This window comes from Crocodylus siamensis, chromosome 12 (assembly GCF_052110815.1).
Source record: "Crocodylus siamensis isolate JL-2025a chromosome 12, ASM5211081v1, whole genome shotgun sequence".
Classification (NCBI taxonomy): domain Eukaryota; kingdom Metazoa; phylum Chordata; order Crocodylia; family Crocodylidae; genus Crocodylus; species Crocodylus siamensis.
Genome location: NC_143406.1, coordinates 2,778,628 through 2,795,533, shown reverse-complemented (window position 1 = coordinate 2,795,533; position 16,906 = coordinate 2,778,628). Strand labels below are relative to the sequence as shown.

Genomic DNA, 16,906 nt, shown 5'->3' with positions numbered 1-16,906 from the left:
CACAGGAAGCAAACACTAGTTGTGCACATCCTCGATACCATGAGCTCTCCTTCGACCACGCCATCAAGACAATACTGCAGCCCACTGGATTTTGCTCCATTGGAGGTGCAAAGGGCAAGATCTTTGGCCGATATAAATCAGCACCTCTTTGCTTCGGCCCAAGGAGCAACGCTAATCTACATCAGATGAGGATCTGCAATCGAGTGCACCCTGAATAACCCCCATGATAAGTTTGGCCCTGTGCTCTCCCAAAGAGCAAACAAGACAAAAATAAAAAGGCATTTTGGATTAAACAGTCCCTGCGGCATGCTCATTTAAGCTGGTAGGCATCAGGAGCTCAAGTCTACCCCTTTAGCCTGGTGTTTCAAAGAGATTATCAACAATTAAAAAAAAAAAAGTCACCGTGTCCTTTAAGGCATGTGAACAGAACAATGACTGAAGCTGTATTCAGATGGCCTAGAGGGCTTTCCAGCCAGCTTCCTGCTTTAATTTTAGCTGCAGCCTGCACAAAAGGAAAATCAGGCAAGGCAACACTTGGTGCATCTGCAAGATGGTGTCCCTCTTAGAGGCCACAGCTCATAAAAGAAGGGTTTCCACCTTCAAGCTTGAATCCCTTCTATAAAAAGCAAGCGCCCCACGCAGACTCAGCAGCAACAGGTACAATTACTCCTGGAATGACACCTCCTGCACATACCTGCGTCACACTGATCCTCGGTTATAAATAGGCCGGTTGCTCAGCACGCCGGTACCTGCTCAGAGGAGGCAGGTTGCAAAATGCAGCGAGAGCATCCTCTGTGGCTCGATAAGGAGCCTGAGCCACCCCGATCGGTGCGAGAGACCGGGAGCAATATGTGGAGGGGGTTTCACGGTTTGTTCTTAGCTGGGTGCCTTTGCCTACAATGAGGCGAACGCTTTCAGAACAGCCGGGCGCGCCGTTTGCACAGACAACGGGGTCGGTCGACGCTCAGTGCTCTCGAAAAGCGCCGCACCAAGTGCTACGGGAAATCTGGAGGTGCCGGGTCGAAAGACCGAACTCAGCATCCCTACAATGGAAGTGGCGCGATACGAATCCTGCGGTGCCCAGCCGGAGGCACCGCACGGACACGGGCAGGCGCAAAGCCGGGGTTAGAGGATCTCACTGTGACGGAGGACTTCACCACTCGCTCACAAGCAACTTTCTCCTGCTGTAGGGCAGGGGCATTACCTCCCCGCTGCACATCCCACCTGCTGGAGGATGGGGAGCGATATAGGAAGACTTGCTTTAACCAGGGCGGGTATTAAATATATCCCGCACCTTCTCCCTGCATCACCAGATGGTGCACGTACATGAAGGGAACCTGCCTCGGGGTCTCCAGCGACTCATGGTGCCGAGTGGAAACACGGGCTCCAAGCACTGTTGAAGTCAACGGGAGCTTTGCTACAGATTGCAATGGGAGGTGGACTCGCGCGGCTCCCTCCTTTAGGGCATAGTGTTTAGAGAAATGGGTTTGATATTCAGCCCTGTCTGTCTGGAGTGCAGGCACCTCCCTGTAACTGTGGTTGAGCTCGGGAAGGGGATGTGGCCAGACTTCGACGGCTACATGGGAACAGGGGCTGAAGATGCACCTTCCCCATGGCCAGGCACTGAATAACCATCTTGGGGTGACCGAGAGAAGGCGACCCCCTTTCCCTGCCAGACAAGCCCAGAAAAAAAAAAATAACCCCCTTACTGTGCACAGCCCAGAGCTTCCAGATTGCAAAGTGAGATGGACAAGGCCGAAACCCTGCCACTGCAAGGAGCAGCCTGGAAGACCCTGCTAGTATCCGACTTCTGGCAGGAGGCAAGCATCTGGGAGTATTTGCTTGAGAAAAGCTGCCGTGCTTTGCCGACTTCCTGCCGTATTGGCTCCAAAGCCAAAGACCGGGCCAGCAAAAAGACTGCGCTGATTGACAAACATAAGAATACCGTCCCTCCCCAAGGTCTGGCCTACAGCTGGGAGAAATTACACAGAGTCATTTCCTGATTACCGAGGGAAGCAACGGATAACAAGCCTAGGCTGGAGATACAGCAACAGGACCCAATTGACACATCTGTGGATGAAGCCAGCAGATAAACATGCAATTACCATTACAGACGCAAAGTGGGAAAATACCTGGTTGCTGCAGATGAAGCATCTCACACAGATCTGAGTCAGCGATGGGCCAGCGGAAGAGCGGGCACCTGCTCTGCCCATGTCCTGCCGAGGTGACGATGTTTTCCGGAGAGAAAACCCCGAGAGATGAAGGAACACAAAGGGGGACGCTTGGGTAGCAGCCAGCTACCCACCCGTCCTGGGAAGAGCTGCTCTGCCAGGCAGACTCAAAATACCTGTATCCGTGCAAGAGGCCTGAGCAAAAGGCTAAACCAGGAGAGGTTTAGGGATATAAAACCGACTCTCTGCCCAGAGCTGAGCACCTGCAAGAGCAAACAGACAGAGGCTGCTTTGCTCACACTCATCTCTTAGAAAGGGAAGTCTGAGCTGCAAACCTGGACCCAAACCTAGGTTTCAGCTCAGACTCAAGTCCAAGAGACCTGCAAGGCCCTATTAGCCAGCCTGGACCAAGGAAACAGCTTGGGTAATACAGGGTTTTTGTCCAGATCTGAAATGTTCCTGCCACTATTGGCTGTTTCAACACTGAGCCTTTCCCAGAGAGGCACCCGGGGCTATTTATTTCCCCATAATCTGATGAGCTGTTTTTGGACTATTGATTTTGGAAGGGAAAAGCCGACCGGTTTCCCCCCTTCCCCAATGCAGGATCATTTCGGCACTTGATCTCGTCCAGTTTTAAGCATCTCAAATGTCCCTAAAAGATTCTGACGTTGCAACGCTCAAGCTTACCGCCATCAGGACCCATTTAAAGACTCAAAACGGATGGCTTCTCACCTATAGCTGGCGAAAAGTGGGAAAAACAACACCATTCAGGTTGGCGGGATTGGGCCCAACAGTGATTTCTCCCCATGCTCATTGACCTCCTCGTTGCACCTTAATGTCACCTTTGCAACACATGTCCCGTCTCCCTGCTAGCAATCTGTGCCTTCCAGATCTCCAGGGACATTTATGTTAACTCGCCCCACAGCCCTTGTTTAAATAGCCCAGCTCTATATACAAAATGTGTTTGCTTCCCCCTCCCCCCACCTCAATTTTCTTTTCTTTCCCCAGGAATTTGCTTTTCTCTAAAACTCCCTCCATTTCATCAACATTAAGGTTCCCAGAAACAGGCAGAAAATAAACTTCATTTTTGCACAGAGCAAGCTGAAGGTGGAAGTCTGTTCCTCTTTGTCTCTGTGCAAAAATGAAGTTTATTTTCTACCTAGGGGGACTTTTTCCCACACCCATCTGTAATTTTCCCTGAGCCTGCGGAAGGGTATGTGTACCCAAAAGCTTGCAGAAAACAGATTTTTTTTTTAAATGTCTTAGTTGGTCTAATGAAAGGTATCCTCTCTGGACCAAGACTTCTAGAGTTTTGCTTTTCTTTCCATCTCAGATCAACACGGCTACCAAATACACCCCTGAACCAGATCCTAGATCATGTTCTCACCTGCCTGAATAGCCCTGCGCACTGCTGGGGCAGGAAGCAGGCATCACTTAGCAGCATAAATGGGTCATAGGACCAGTAAGAATTGTACCCCTGGTCTCAAGTGTTTGAGCAGACCATGACCCGCCAGGACGTCTCTGTACATACAACCCAACCCCTTGCTGGTCTCGACGGCAGGCAATGGACATTGCAAGTTCTCCCTTGACTGGTTTTCTACTCCTGCTCCACTTCCACAGCGTGTGCTCCTTTTCCCCAGAAAGACAAGCATGCAGTTAATTTTCCAGGCTGACTTACCGCACTATTCCCGGACTGTATTTTCAAACCTCGGAAGCTAGCGAACGCAGCATGGCTAAGAGAAATGATGAACACACATGGCATCCCAGTGCTAATTAGTTATACTGCACCACCCATGTCAGCTATCCCAGTAATGACTAAATATTTATAGCAGGCAACAAGGAGACAGGTTTGGCTTGATTGCACGGCTATTAATATATGACACTCCCCGAATCACAGTCCAGTAGAGATAAGAAAAACAACGCGTTTCAGCCAGAACTGGGATTTTACGCAGCATTTGAGTAAGCCAGCATCTCGCAACATTATGAAGCAATAACAAGGATTTCTTAGGGTGGAGAAATCTTTTTCATTGGACTAACTACGTGGTTGGGATAGTTAGACAAAGTTTTGAATGGAAGACATGCTTTGGTGGATCTCACTCAGTTACCCAAGGTTAACTGGGAAACTTCTTAAATCAAGGCACTGAGATGTCACATAATGACGTACTTTAACTCACCACCCTGCTCCAAAGCACTTAAGCATGCGACTAATCCCATCTTATGGACGTCAAGTGCCCAAATGTATGTGCTTAAAGGGCAGCCTTAAATCTTGTGCTGGGCTGGGACCTGGCTGCATTACTAATCAGGTCTGGGATGTCTGGCTAATTTGTGCCCCGATAGCTAAATGCCCAGCGTCCTGTTTCAGCATGCAAAACCTGGAACGGTCTGCTGCCCTGCCTGCCTGCCTCCACGTGATACCATTGTCCTCATGAAACTATCCGTGCTAGGGAGCTGACACTTTCGCCTGGATTTGTACAGCTCCTAACGCAGTGGGGGCCTCGGTTCCTGTCTGGAGCTCTCAGGCGACACCGCAGAACAAGCAGCAGCAAGAAAAGTTCACCCACCAAATTTCTCTCTCCCTCCAAAGTTCACATCAGCAAACCCAAGCCCAGAAGGTTACAACTGAAGCTGGGGGGGAAAAATCATTCCCCCTCTCCAAAAATGCACAGATTCAGAAACATTAAAATGTTTTGGCAAATGTGCATCCAGGTTCATTTATTTTGCAAAAACCTAAAAATCCCAGGGGGGGTGTGGGGGACAACTTCAAAGTGCTTCAATGTCTTCTACAAAATATTCCACTTTCTCCATTTGAAAGGGCTCCAGTGTTTCCATCTGTGTTATTTAAATTCAGTTGGCTCAAAACAAAAAACTAAATTAAATAAATGAAACATTCTGGGCCAAAACTAAAAGAACTTTTTTTTGTGTGCACACAGTTTGGCCTCATCAGCAAAACTGAAAAGGTCACGATTTGCCCTGTTCCTGCGACATTAAGTATAGCTAAAATGCCAGTTCTCTCCGCCAGTCAAGAAATCTGTTCAACTTTTATTGGAAAGTCCTATTGATCCCTAGCTTTAAGATCCAAAGATGTGCAGGTAGGTTATACACACTCACTTTTTACCTGTATCTGCATTTCTCATGTCAAACAGCCCTAAAAACCCAGAGGCTGCAAAACACCCCATGAAATGAAAAAAAATCTCCCTCAGGTATGCAAGCTTGATCTGTACCAAGGAGGATCACAAATCTTACAGGAAAAGCCCGATAACATTTTCAGCCTGGTTTGGGGAACAGGGCAGAAGCCCAGTCTGAATCTCACCGTTTAGGTCTAGGACTTGTGCCACCTACTAGATGCCCAAGTGCAAGTTTCTTCTGCCCTGGTCAAGGCCCCAGGATGACAGAAAGACGCCCGCTTTTGTAATAACATGCCGTCATCTGAGCTGTCAGACGAAGCCACGCAAAGCAGATAGATAGCAGAATCCAGCCCACCGGAGTTTATATGCAGAGCCAGGCAATGCTCAGCAGACTCCAGGGGGGCAGAAAAGGACTGGAGATGAACCACGGTGGCATCTTGAAACTCAGCCTCTCCCCCTGAATTAGGACTGCTAGAAAGTCTCCGAAGCATCCCTCAGTTCCCGCTGCGGTCCAGGCTCCAGCCCCGCGGCTAACCTGCCAGTTGGAGCACCTCCTGCTGACCCGGGACAGGATTCAAGGGAGGAAGGATAGGATCCGTACCAAAAGGAGGAGAGATCTCACCCCAAACGCAGCATGAAGTCAGCTTGCTTTATAAGGGCTTCTCCAGAAGCCGGAGCGGTTCATATCCCTCCCCCTTGCCCTGTTTTTCTGGCATCCATTAGTCATGTTGAAAATGCACAGCCGCTGGAGCCTGGAAAATAGCCGCAACGTGAAGAGGAGGCCGGACGGGCTGCTGGACAGCCCAGCCAAATCCAAGCATTGCCACACATTCCTAGCACAGCCCCTCGCAACCTTGCTGAAAACAAAGGGATGGAGGACACCAGAAAGCCTTGGGTTTCAGTTGCCTTCCCAAGTCAAAAATCCCTGTCCTTTGTGCTTTCTTATGTGGATCTGGGGGCACCCCTGCTTTGCACCCAGGCCTTTAAGCGCAGCACCCTGATGCCAACACAAACAAATGCCACGTTGGCCAAAGCAGCTGCAAACAGCCATCTGCACATTATGAGCGGATAACGCACCTGCTGTCTGACCCGGTCTCAGATCACATTCAAAGCAAAGAGGCTTGGAGTGATCGGGGCCCTTCTCCAGTGGGTTTGCAATGTGTGCTTCTCTCAGGTGCCCAAGCTCAAGCAGAAAGCAGGGCAGAGTGGCACCTTGGAGACTAACTGTTTTGAAGAGGCGTCAGATCAGAGATAAGGCTCAGGGTCCTCGCAGTATGCACCATATCCTGTAAACAGCAAGGCAAAGAAATTCCAGACTCTCTAAGCCACAGGTCTCCTTCCACACTGGAGAGGGGAGAGGACAGTTAAACCCCCAGTCACTTGCAAAAAGACAGAGTGAAGACTCCTGATCACTTAAGAAAGGCTCTAAACAGGAGCACAGAAGATATGGAGACCACTCCCACCACACCTGACACATGTACACAACACGGGTGGGCTGGGACTCTCAAGAAAGCACGGTGAGAGTCTAACCCTGTGTCCAGCAAAAAGGCAACTACTGATTCCCGTAGGAACAGAATCAGGCCAGTGCTGAAAACTGTCAAAAGTCCCGCCTGAAAACCTAGGGATTTAACAAAAGGAAGCATCCAACATGAGTGAATTTTGCTCTTATCACAAGGTAAGGTAATAACAGCACCAATCAGAGCCAGACAGGGTATGGCACAGGTCAGCAAAAGTCTGCCAATGCCAGCCCAATCCTGGGTTTCCCTGTGCTGTGCCAAACTATAAAGGGGGTGGGGGGGAGGGATATCTGGAAACATACCCACCTCCTTTTTGCCATCCTTTGTCAATGTCCTAGATACCACACGTTGATAGGGGGACCCTGAGCTCAGCCACAGCTTCTGCATGCTGCTGCGATGCTACTTACAATGAGACTTGCCCCCTTCACCTACTTTTAAGCACCAGGAGCTGAAGTCCTGCTCCAGATGAATGTGCCTTGCTGCAGGAAAACCCACCAGTGCACCAATGCAGTCAGCGGGGCCTGACTCTTGCCAGTCTCGCATTTACGTGTGTGCAGCTAAGTGGCAGGCCCTACATTTGCAGAGTCAAATCAAAGAGGTAGGCATCTGCCTTGGAGGCTGATGGCACAAGGGAGCAGGGCCATGTCATGGCTGGAGTATTTAGAAGGGAGCTCTACAGCCCCTAGACCCTGCATCGTCCTACCACAAAAAGCCCTTTGACTCAGCATCTCCCCAGAACCAGGATGGCATGTGCAGAGACAGCCTGTGCTGGTCATGCATCTCCACTTCCCCCCAAGTACCCATACCATGGTAGGCCAGACCCAAAGGGTACGTCTACATGTGCATTAACACACTTTAGTTAATGCACATTAAGTCTAGTGCCTCCATTATAAGGTACTAGGAAAATGTACATTAGCCTGTCTTAATGCACATTAACGGGGGGGGGAGGGGTTTAGCAATGCTTTAATGCACATTAAAATAAGCTAATGCACATTAAAGCGCATGTGTAGATGTGCCCTTTGAGCCTGGAAACCAACAGAAAGACTCCCATAGACTGCAACGAGCTTCAGAGCCCTGCCTAAGTCCTGCTGTCACCTGACATCCCCAGGTCCCCAGAAGAATTCATGTAGCCAATGAGCTGAGCTCCATCTCCCCGCCTGGCTGCTTGTGCATGATTGATTACCCTATTGTCAGGGGTTTCCCCAGCACAGATGGCTGCTCGCGGGAGCCTCCTCTCCTTCCCCTGGCTGTTCCTGTTGCACTCCAAGTGTAAAAGCAGCTCCTTTGCAGCACTGCCTCTTTGCAAGATAGGCAGACTAATATTTACCCGCATATCTCCCAGCTGCTACCTGGCAAGTGGACTGTTTACAAGGCAGGATCCTCACCACGATGTCTGGGCTGGACTCCTTGTTCCTGGACTGCAGTCAGGCTCTGACATGCGCTGTGTTTTTTGTTTGTTCTTTTTTTTTTAGAGGGATTTCTCCTCATTTTTAACTCTTGGACAGCCTGATATTCAGACATGCTTTGTCCTCTCCAAGCAGTTTTCTCTCCATCCTGCACACGCTGTGCTGGGCTGTCATTGTAGGGTTAGGGGCTTACTTGGACTCCACTATGGTGGCTTGTCACTTGTTCTGAAGGCCAAAGTACATCCACGTGAGATAAGCCTTTAGGTATTCCTCCAAAACAATTTCTCAGCCTTATAGCAACTTCCCAGCTACCTTCCCTTCCGGTACCTGGGAGAGAAGATTTGCTGTGTATTGCATAACAGCCACCAGATTTGAGGGCCCTTTGGACCAGTGTGCACTCATATGTACCCATGGGTGCATGGTTACTCACAAATGCAAGACAGACAACGAATTGAGCAAAAACAGGGCCCGAGCTCTGCACGGAGAATACGGACCCTGCTTTAAACCCACTGAAGTCTGCGAGATGGGGGTCTTTCCCACCAACTTCAAAAGGGCTTTGGATTGAGCTCTGTAGGGTGACAAACCAACACCACATGCTGGGGCTCGGCATCAAGTCTATACATCGATTCCCACATAAGCCTTAAAACAGGACTGTGTGTGCATGCAGCCCATGCACTGGGATATTTCACCCTTGGGATATAGATGCAAGCGGCATTCATAGCAGGGAGCAGTCCAGAGCGGAGTAGATGAGCTTTGACAGAGTCCCTTGAATGCCGCGCACCCATTCAGTCTCTACTTCCTGCTCACACACAACTGTCACGGGTGCTAATTTGCGTAAAATTTTGCAAAATGCAAATGAGAAAGGTCAAACACAGAGGGAGATCTCAGGTGCATTGCAATCACAAGCCACCAGTTTCTTAAACTGTGTTGGGAGCAGATTCTAGCAGCAGAGTTTAAAGTTTTTCAGCTTGGCTTCCTGCTTTAAATCAGGCCTATGCACCATATGCCAGGTGGGTGGTTATGGTGTGGCATATGCAGGTCTTGGGGCAGGATGTAATTAGCACTTAACAGGATACATCTTCTGTGCTGTTTCTGAGACATAGCTGCATATTGTGGGGTGTATGGCTGCAGCCATACCCAAGCCAAACCACAAATACCATTGGTGCAACAAGGCAATGCCTGATCTATGATCCAGGGTACAACAGTCACATAATTCAGTATGCATTCATCCATCTGACACACAAATGCAGCCTTCTAGGATCAAGTGCACACCTTGGGTATAACAGAAGGCAAGAGCAGAGAGGAAGGGCTATTTAAGGGGCTTGTAAATCCTGGTTCACTTCCTCTCTCTGACACATACTTCCCATGTGACCCTGGGGACATCCCTTTGCCTATATGGGCCTCAATTCCTGCTTTGTAATATGGGGGCAATAGCCCTGCCCAGCCTCATAGGGCTGTTGTGAGGGTAAATGCATCAAAAACTGAGACACCAATATGCTGCGGTACCATTTAAACACCCCGACAGAGATTCACCTGACATGCAGCAACCCCATTCGATGGCTCACCTTCCACACATCACTACCAGGGGAGCACAGCCTGATTGTAGCCCAGGATCTGGATACTGATTTCACTCTGACTGTTACCCCTGCGTAACAAAACCACATCCTAAGGCTCGTCTGCATGTGATGTTACTCCAGAATAGCTGTGGGTATATGCACTCTGATTCACGAGGAGCATCCACACGTGTTGTCTGGAACAGCTGTTCCACTTGCAGTTCACAGCCCGCCTTCTGCCCAGACAGGCCCTTGCACCTGCTTTATCTGCCGCCGACACAGCCTTCCCTTCCTTGCTATCCCTCAGTTGCTACAATGCACCTTTACCTTAAACCAGTATCCACGGGCATGGGGTGGCATCGGTGCACCTCGGTCCCAACCAGCCAGATAGCAACAGGGACCCTCACAGCCCCTCCTGCACATCCCTGCTCTCCAGGCACCTTCCACAACAGGCGAACAATAGCGCGAGGTCTCTTGTTTCTGCTTACTTCCCAAGCAAGGTCCGGATTCGAATCTGCAGAGATTGAGCCCTGCGTGTCTGGGAAAGCTCAAGGGTAGAAACCCACTGAGGTCCCAGCGCCATTGAACATAGACTGCATCCAAAAGCCAGTACCAGCCTGTAGCTAGCCAACAACCCTTGCTGGGCAAGTGGAAGGTTTGGGGATGTCCCATGTTGCACATCCCCAAAAACTATCACCAACCCGGGCTTGCCTGAACACAGCTGACATGTCACGAGAGCCACGCGACTTGAAACCAGCCAGGTGAAAGCAATGCAAACCCCCAGGGCAGAGGCCATAACTCAAGTTTAAAGGCACCTTTAGACCAATTTAGCCTTGCAAATAAAAGTTTGCCTGGCAGAACAGTGTCAGCAAAGGGGGTAGCAAGCTTTCACCCTGACCGACAGCCAAGCCAGCAGAAGCCTCCAGCGCAGACACACTCCTACAGGCAAAACTGGGAATTTATTTACTTCCATAGTTTGTTCTGCTTGGGAGAGAGGGATAAAGCTATCGAGGTAAGGGTCTAGCTTTGCTGGGATAAGTTGCACATCCTCTAGGAGCAGCTAATAGGTCTAGCTACCCTGGTAAGAAGTGCCTAAAGTTGGCATGGACTTCAGAAAGTAATTTGCCGTGTGATTTCATTCCGCCCTTGTACCAATTTAATAGATTTCATAAAAGAAAAGTCACACCCCTTATTAATAACCTAGTTAAACCACTGCCAAAGCCATGCCTAAACCAGTCCTTGAGAGACGCCACAGGCAGACTGAACCCCCACACCCGAGCCCTAAAGGAGCCCTCCAGAGGCTTGTAGCCCGACAGCGGAGCAATAAGGGGATGTTTCCAAAAGGTACAACTAACCTGCTCCCTCCAGAGAGCACCTTGGCTGCTTCCCGGGCACTGAACAGTCATGAAAACTATCACAGAGCATGCTAAAAAAATGAATAACTCTTTCCCCCCGCTTCCTTCCAGGAGTTCAGCAACACCAGGATCTTATTTATCTACCCTGGATCAATCTGCAATGCCCCTCGCCTGGAGCTGTGCCCACAATAGCAGGAAGAAGAGAAGGAAACCTCCCCCACCCCACAAAGAGATGCAGCCATCCATGCAGACATCCCATTTCCTTCCTCCCTCCCCGCACCGTGTGCCCTGCATTATTTACATTCGGGGGGTTATATATAAAACATGGTCCAGGTAGAAGGTGAGGGCCTTACATTTTTGCTGGCATGGGGAAAGGTTGTGGGTGCCTCTTGCTCTGCACCCGCGTTTGCAGAGCTGTGCCTGGCGTTTGAGAAGGGGAAGGGTTGGGGAATACGGCACCCCAAATCCAAGAGGATTTGCAAACCAGGGGAACACGGTGCCCCAAATGCAAGGGGATTTGCAAACGAGGGGGAATACGGTGCCCCAAATCCAAGAGGATTCACACGCCAGGAAAGATACGGTGCCCCAAATCCAAGAGGATTCACACACCAGGGAAAATAGGTGCCCCAAATCCAAGAGGATTCACACACCAGGGAAAATAGGTGCCCCAAATCCAAGAGGATTCACACACCAGGGAAAATAGGTGCCCCAAAGCCAAGAGGATTCACAAGCCAGGGATGGGATGGGAGGTCTGGGCCACGGCTTTGCGGCTGGAGCTGTCTAGGATCGGCATTTTCTCGGGAAGGCCACAGGCTGTGGCAACACACGCCATCGACATATCCTGACACATCTATTCTAGCCTGGGAGCCCTGGAAGGAAAGCGGCGGAAATCCGAGTGCTCACTTACCCCCCTTCCCCGCCAGCCTTTGTTGTAATGTTACAGAGGAGCAGGCAGCGCAGGCGGGGGCTCCCGGCAGCAGGCCATGGCCAGGCGCACCATCCAGCGCAGGCAGACGCAGGCACACACAGGCCTGCTCTAAGTCTTCCCTCCTCCTCCTCCTCCTCCTCCTCCTCCTCCTCCCCCGGCCATGCCCCACGGGCTGCGGGATCTCATCAGCCAGGAGCGGGCAGGATGCCCAGGCGCCGGGTGCCTGCAGCCCCGCGCGCCCAGCCCTGCCTGCGCGGCCTGAGCCTCCCTCCCTGATCAGGAGGCTCAGCCGGACCCCGCAGCTGGTCCCAGTGCCATCAGCCTCCCAGGCAGCCAATCAGGCCCTGCCGCTATGAATACTGATGAATATTCAGGGGAGGGCCCGCTGTCAGCCCAGGTCCAGGGATGGGAACGGTGGCGCCGGCTGTCCACCCCTGCCCCCAGGACCCTTCGTCCTGCTCCTTGCCCGATGCCGGAGCATGTCCACTCGGGGCCTGGTCCCAGATGGAAAACAAAGGCAGGATTGGGCCCTCTGCTTTTTAACCCGTTATGTGCCCCATACCACCCTCCCCTTCAAAAGCAACAACCCCCGCAGGGGCGTCAGGAGCGAGCAAGGGGCCCGTCTGCATTGCCCCCAGGCCCAGCTGCCTTGGGTAGCGCTGCTACGCCCCTGGGGATGCACCCAGAGGGAAGTCTGGGAGTTTTAAATGCCACTCGGCTTCCAAGGATGTAATTTTTCTTTTCAGTTTCTCAGTTGGTCTAATAAAAGGTATCATCTCTGAACTAAGACGTCGAGTTTTGCATTACTTGGTTTCCAAGGCTGAGAACCAGCAAACTCCTGCGGTCGGGTACCCAGGGAACATAGCCCGTCCTGGGCAGCCTGGAGACAGACGTCTGTTAAACACATACCCCGCTTTCACCATTAATCGTCCCCCACCAGATATAGGAAGTCGTTCTCAAGATAAATCTGCCAACTTACAGCAATGAACCTCACCCGCCCCAGCCAGTGCCCCTCCATCCTGGCCACCGGCCCCCGCTGCTACCCCAGGCCAGCATCTCTGGTCACACACACCTAGGCACCTCCCTGCTGTCCTTCTGGGGCTTTCTCCCTCCTGTCTTCTTGCACCAATCCTGCCAACATGCTCCATCACGCTGGGTTGGGAAATACCGTAGAGGAGGGAGAAGACCGCCAGCCTCCCCCCAAAACTCTGGATGCGGTAGTGTGACCTGGCCGGCTTACAACAAAAGCCCGTGCTAAAAATCCACCGCTAGCCCTTGAGAAAAGGCCTCCCAGTAATGGTTTCTAGGCAAACAGGATCTGTCTAAGGGCCATCTTCTGATTAATATGAGCTGTTTGCATGCCTTTGGGAGGGCAGGTCGGTGGCGCCCGATGAAATCCCACACCCCTAGGGGAATTCGGGTCACCCTGGAACAAAGCCGTGTCTGAAGCCCCTGCTAAGCTGGGTCCAGGTTTGCTCTCTCTAGTTTGCAAGGTCCCAAACCACTGCACTGGGGACACAGAAGGGAAGGACCCTGACCCAATCTCTGGCTGGATCTAGCCACTCTGTGAGCCAAATCCAGCACGCAGGCTGCGGACCCCCATCCAAGAACACTTTTCCGGCTGGCGTAAGGACTCTGTGGCAAATCAGGGCCATGCCACGGGTGCAGGTTATGTGCTCTTCTTCCCGTGCAGTCCCAAGCACAGCCTGTTAGAGCGACCTCAGACCATGCTACTGGCCCTCCCCTCTTGAAACCATCTACCCTGGGGCACTGCGGGCGCTGGTGTGGTTGCAGCTTATAGGCACTGGTGCAGCATGCTGAGCATTGCCTTCCCCCCCTGTTTAAAGCCAGGATAAATAGCCCTGGTGCAAGTTGTGTCTGCAGTAGTCTCCACTTGCTGCTGAAATCCCAATGTGCATGTTCCTGGGTACCTCCAATTCAAAGATCCTCCAACGCAATGCACAAGAGCCTCCCTGCTGGCATCACTCCTCTCATCTTAGCCCTCTGCTTCTACTCCTTATTTTGGGAGGCACTGCAGAGGTGGCTAAAAGTCACTTCACCCCTGTGCCCTGCAGCCAGCGGGTCTGAGAACCAGGCTCTTCATATATATGAGGTTTTGGCATCATAGAACAAGTCTGTTCGGTTTCTAAGCAGGTGGGTGTCACACGGGTAGCACTAGTGTGGGCTCTGCACCCCCCGGTCTTCATGCCACATGGGAACATGCCCACGCATACCCCCACATGGTATGAGCTATGGGGGAATGACCCCACACTCATGACCCCACAGGAGCATGCTCACACATACCCCCACATGGTATGGAGCTATAGGGGCAGTGACAGCCAGGTAGGAGCCCATGGGCAGCAAATTAACCCCTCGCATCCAGCCTGGAGCCCACGGGCCACGAACTAGACAGGCCTGGTGTAAAGGGAGATTTTCCTAAACACCCAAGTGATTAAGGAACACAAGACCTACCATGTCACACTCCTTAGGCAGTTGAGAAAGTCATCCCTGTAAAAGTCCTCGTGTTGGAATGAAGAGTTTGGTTGTGTGTTGGGGCAGGAATTAATTAGCGAGTATTTCAACCGGGTGGGGAAGATTACTGGGATTAGAGATATGCTGAAGTAAACAATAGTTTTGAGAGGAGCTGGAAGAGGAGAGAAGAAAGGATCCGTCACTTTAAGATCATAAAGACTCATGCACACTTGCAAAGATAAGGTCCAGCACCAGGCTAGCAGCACTGCCTTGAGATAACCCACTTGCTACTAGGTCCTGATCCCGCTGGGAAAGGGTTGACGGAGGAAGTTGGCCCCTTGCAGATGTAGGGCATAGGAGTGACTCTTGAAAGAGTATTTAGGGTGTGGGTAGATGATCCTAACAGGGGCACCCGAGCAGCAGCCAGACCCAGGGAGGAGGATCCAGCTGATCTTTGCTGTATATTGGTCATGTCTCTGTTAATAAGACTAGACCCCAGGAAAGAGGAGTTTGAGCCCAACGAATGGTGCTGGAGACTGGCAGCTACTCCCAGACCATTCACTCTTTTCTGCTGGCTCCAGGCTTTCCTTATTCAAATGCCAGGCAGACAGCAGGAGGCACTTATTAAATACACCGATGTTCCCACTCCTGTCAAATCATTTTTAAAAGACAGGCAAGATAATCTTTTCCCTGAACGCTGCCATTGTGGACTCTGGATTGAGATATTTAAAAATATATATATAATAAATCAGTCCACTGCAGAGATGAGTGGGGATTTTAGTTACTTTATGAAATACCAGAGCTGTGACCAGAAGGACTTGGGGTACAGGAGACCATCCACCTTAGACAAGGAAGGGGCTGGGGAAAAGATATAAATTAGAGAAGACAAGGAAAGAGGAAGGGAGAGATTCAGGGACCACCAGAGGATGAACTCCCAAGCAAGTAGTGTTGTGCAAAGGATACCACACCAGCATTGCAGGTGGGCAATCTGGGGTTTAGTCCCAACACTGGCATTAATCCCCCATTGGGACACTACCGGTGCAATATAGCGTGGACAGATACTACCCAGTTCAGATCACTGTAGGCTAATTCACCTCCCTTCTCTGATGGGGCTGCACCTATGCTATTAGTAGTAGTCTAGAAGACTACTACCAATACCTGGGATACTGTCCTATGATGCCACAAGGGAGACAACCCCAGGGACATAGACTGCATAAAGCACGGTGGATCCAGTGTGACAAGCCACTGGCTATACACAGCATGCTTCCACTCGCCAGCTCTGCTCCTGGAGCCCCATCCTCCAGCACCTGACTGGTTTCACACCAAGATAATTCACTGACTTTGGGGGCATCGGTCCTGCTTTATGCTGATATAAGAAAGCCAAGAGCCCTCTGAAGAGTCAGCCTCCTTGCTGCTGCTAACAAAAAAAAACCACAGCTACAATCTCACTGCTTTACTACACCTGTTTGCCCTGCAGGAGCTGATTTTAGTCCTCCTTATGCATGGTCAACAGGATGGCGGTAAGTAACAATCAACCACATGTGAGCAAAACCTCCCAGGCCACATAGGATGCATAAGGTGTCGGTAAACCCTCAATCAGATGGCCTGAGCTGAGCTGACTGGAGGTGAGAAGTGGCAGGAAGCTTTCTGGGCTCTAGGTGGGTTTTAGCTAATCTGGCTGTTAGAGAAAAGAGCCCAGGCTCTCAGCTCGTATGAACTGATGGTCTGCCACTGCAATTATGGCAGCTGAGGCTTGTAACTGCTTCCAAACCCAGCCAGAGAGAGGGAAGGCCACGCACTATTTTTCTGATGGGCTGCTCTACAGAGCACACCAGTGCATGAGTGCTTCTGTGCCTCAGTGTCCTTGCCTGTGTATAGCAGGGAGGATGGACGGCCGGCCTCCCAGCTTTGTACAGCATGCTGCAGCCTGTGGATGAAAGGTGCCAGACCACGCCCAGGTCGGACTGGGACTTACTGCCAGGACATGAATGTTTCATTTGCATCAAATGCTCCAGAAACAGCAGTGGGCATTTTGCTGCTTTTCTGGTCTCCTGGACCACAATGTGCCAAGCTGGTACAGGCATACCTCGGAGACATTGCGGGTTCGGTTCCAGACCACCGCAATAAAGCGAGCCGCACGAATTTTTTGGTTTCCCAGTGCATATAAAAGTTATGTTTACACTATACTGTAGTCTATAAGTATGCAATAGCATTATGTCTAAAAAAACAATGTACAGACCTTAATTAAAAAATACTTTATTGCTAAAAAATGCTAACCAATGGAAAAATGGCACGGATAGACTTGCTCGGCGCAGGGTTGCCACAAACCTTCAATTTGTAAAAAACGCAATATCTGCGAAGTGCAATAAAGCGAAGCGC

General features: G+C 50.9%; 1 protein-coding gene across 1 annotated transcript in view; it reads right to left on the bottom strand.

Moving 5' to 3' along the window:
- The window catches only part of ARHGEF10L (Rho guanine nucleotide exchange factor 10 like), a 120,372-nt gene extending 103,748 nt beyond the window's left edge, over window positions 1-16,624 (bottom strand). The window contains exons 1-2 of the mRNA XM_090024664.1: window positions 16,614-16,624; window positions 5,832-5,853 (exon numbers count right to left, since the gene is read on the bottom strand). Of these exons, the coding sequence (XP_089880790.1) occupies window positions 5,832-5,853; window positions 16,614-16,624 (33 nt within the window). The remainder of the gene's footprint in view (window positions 1-5,831; window positions 5,854-16,613) is intronic.
- Between the last annotated feature and the right edge of the window lie 282 nt (window positions 16,625-16,906).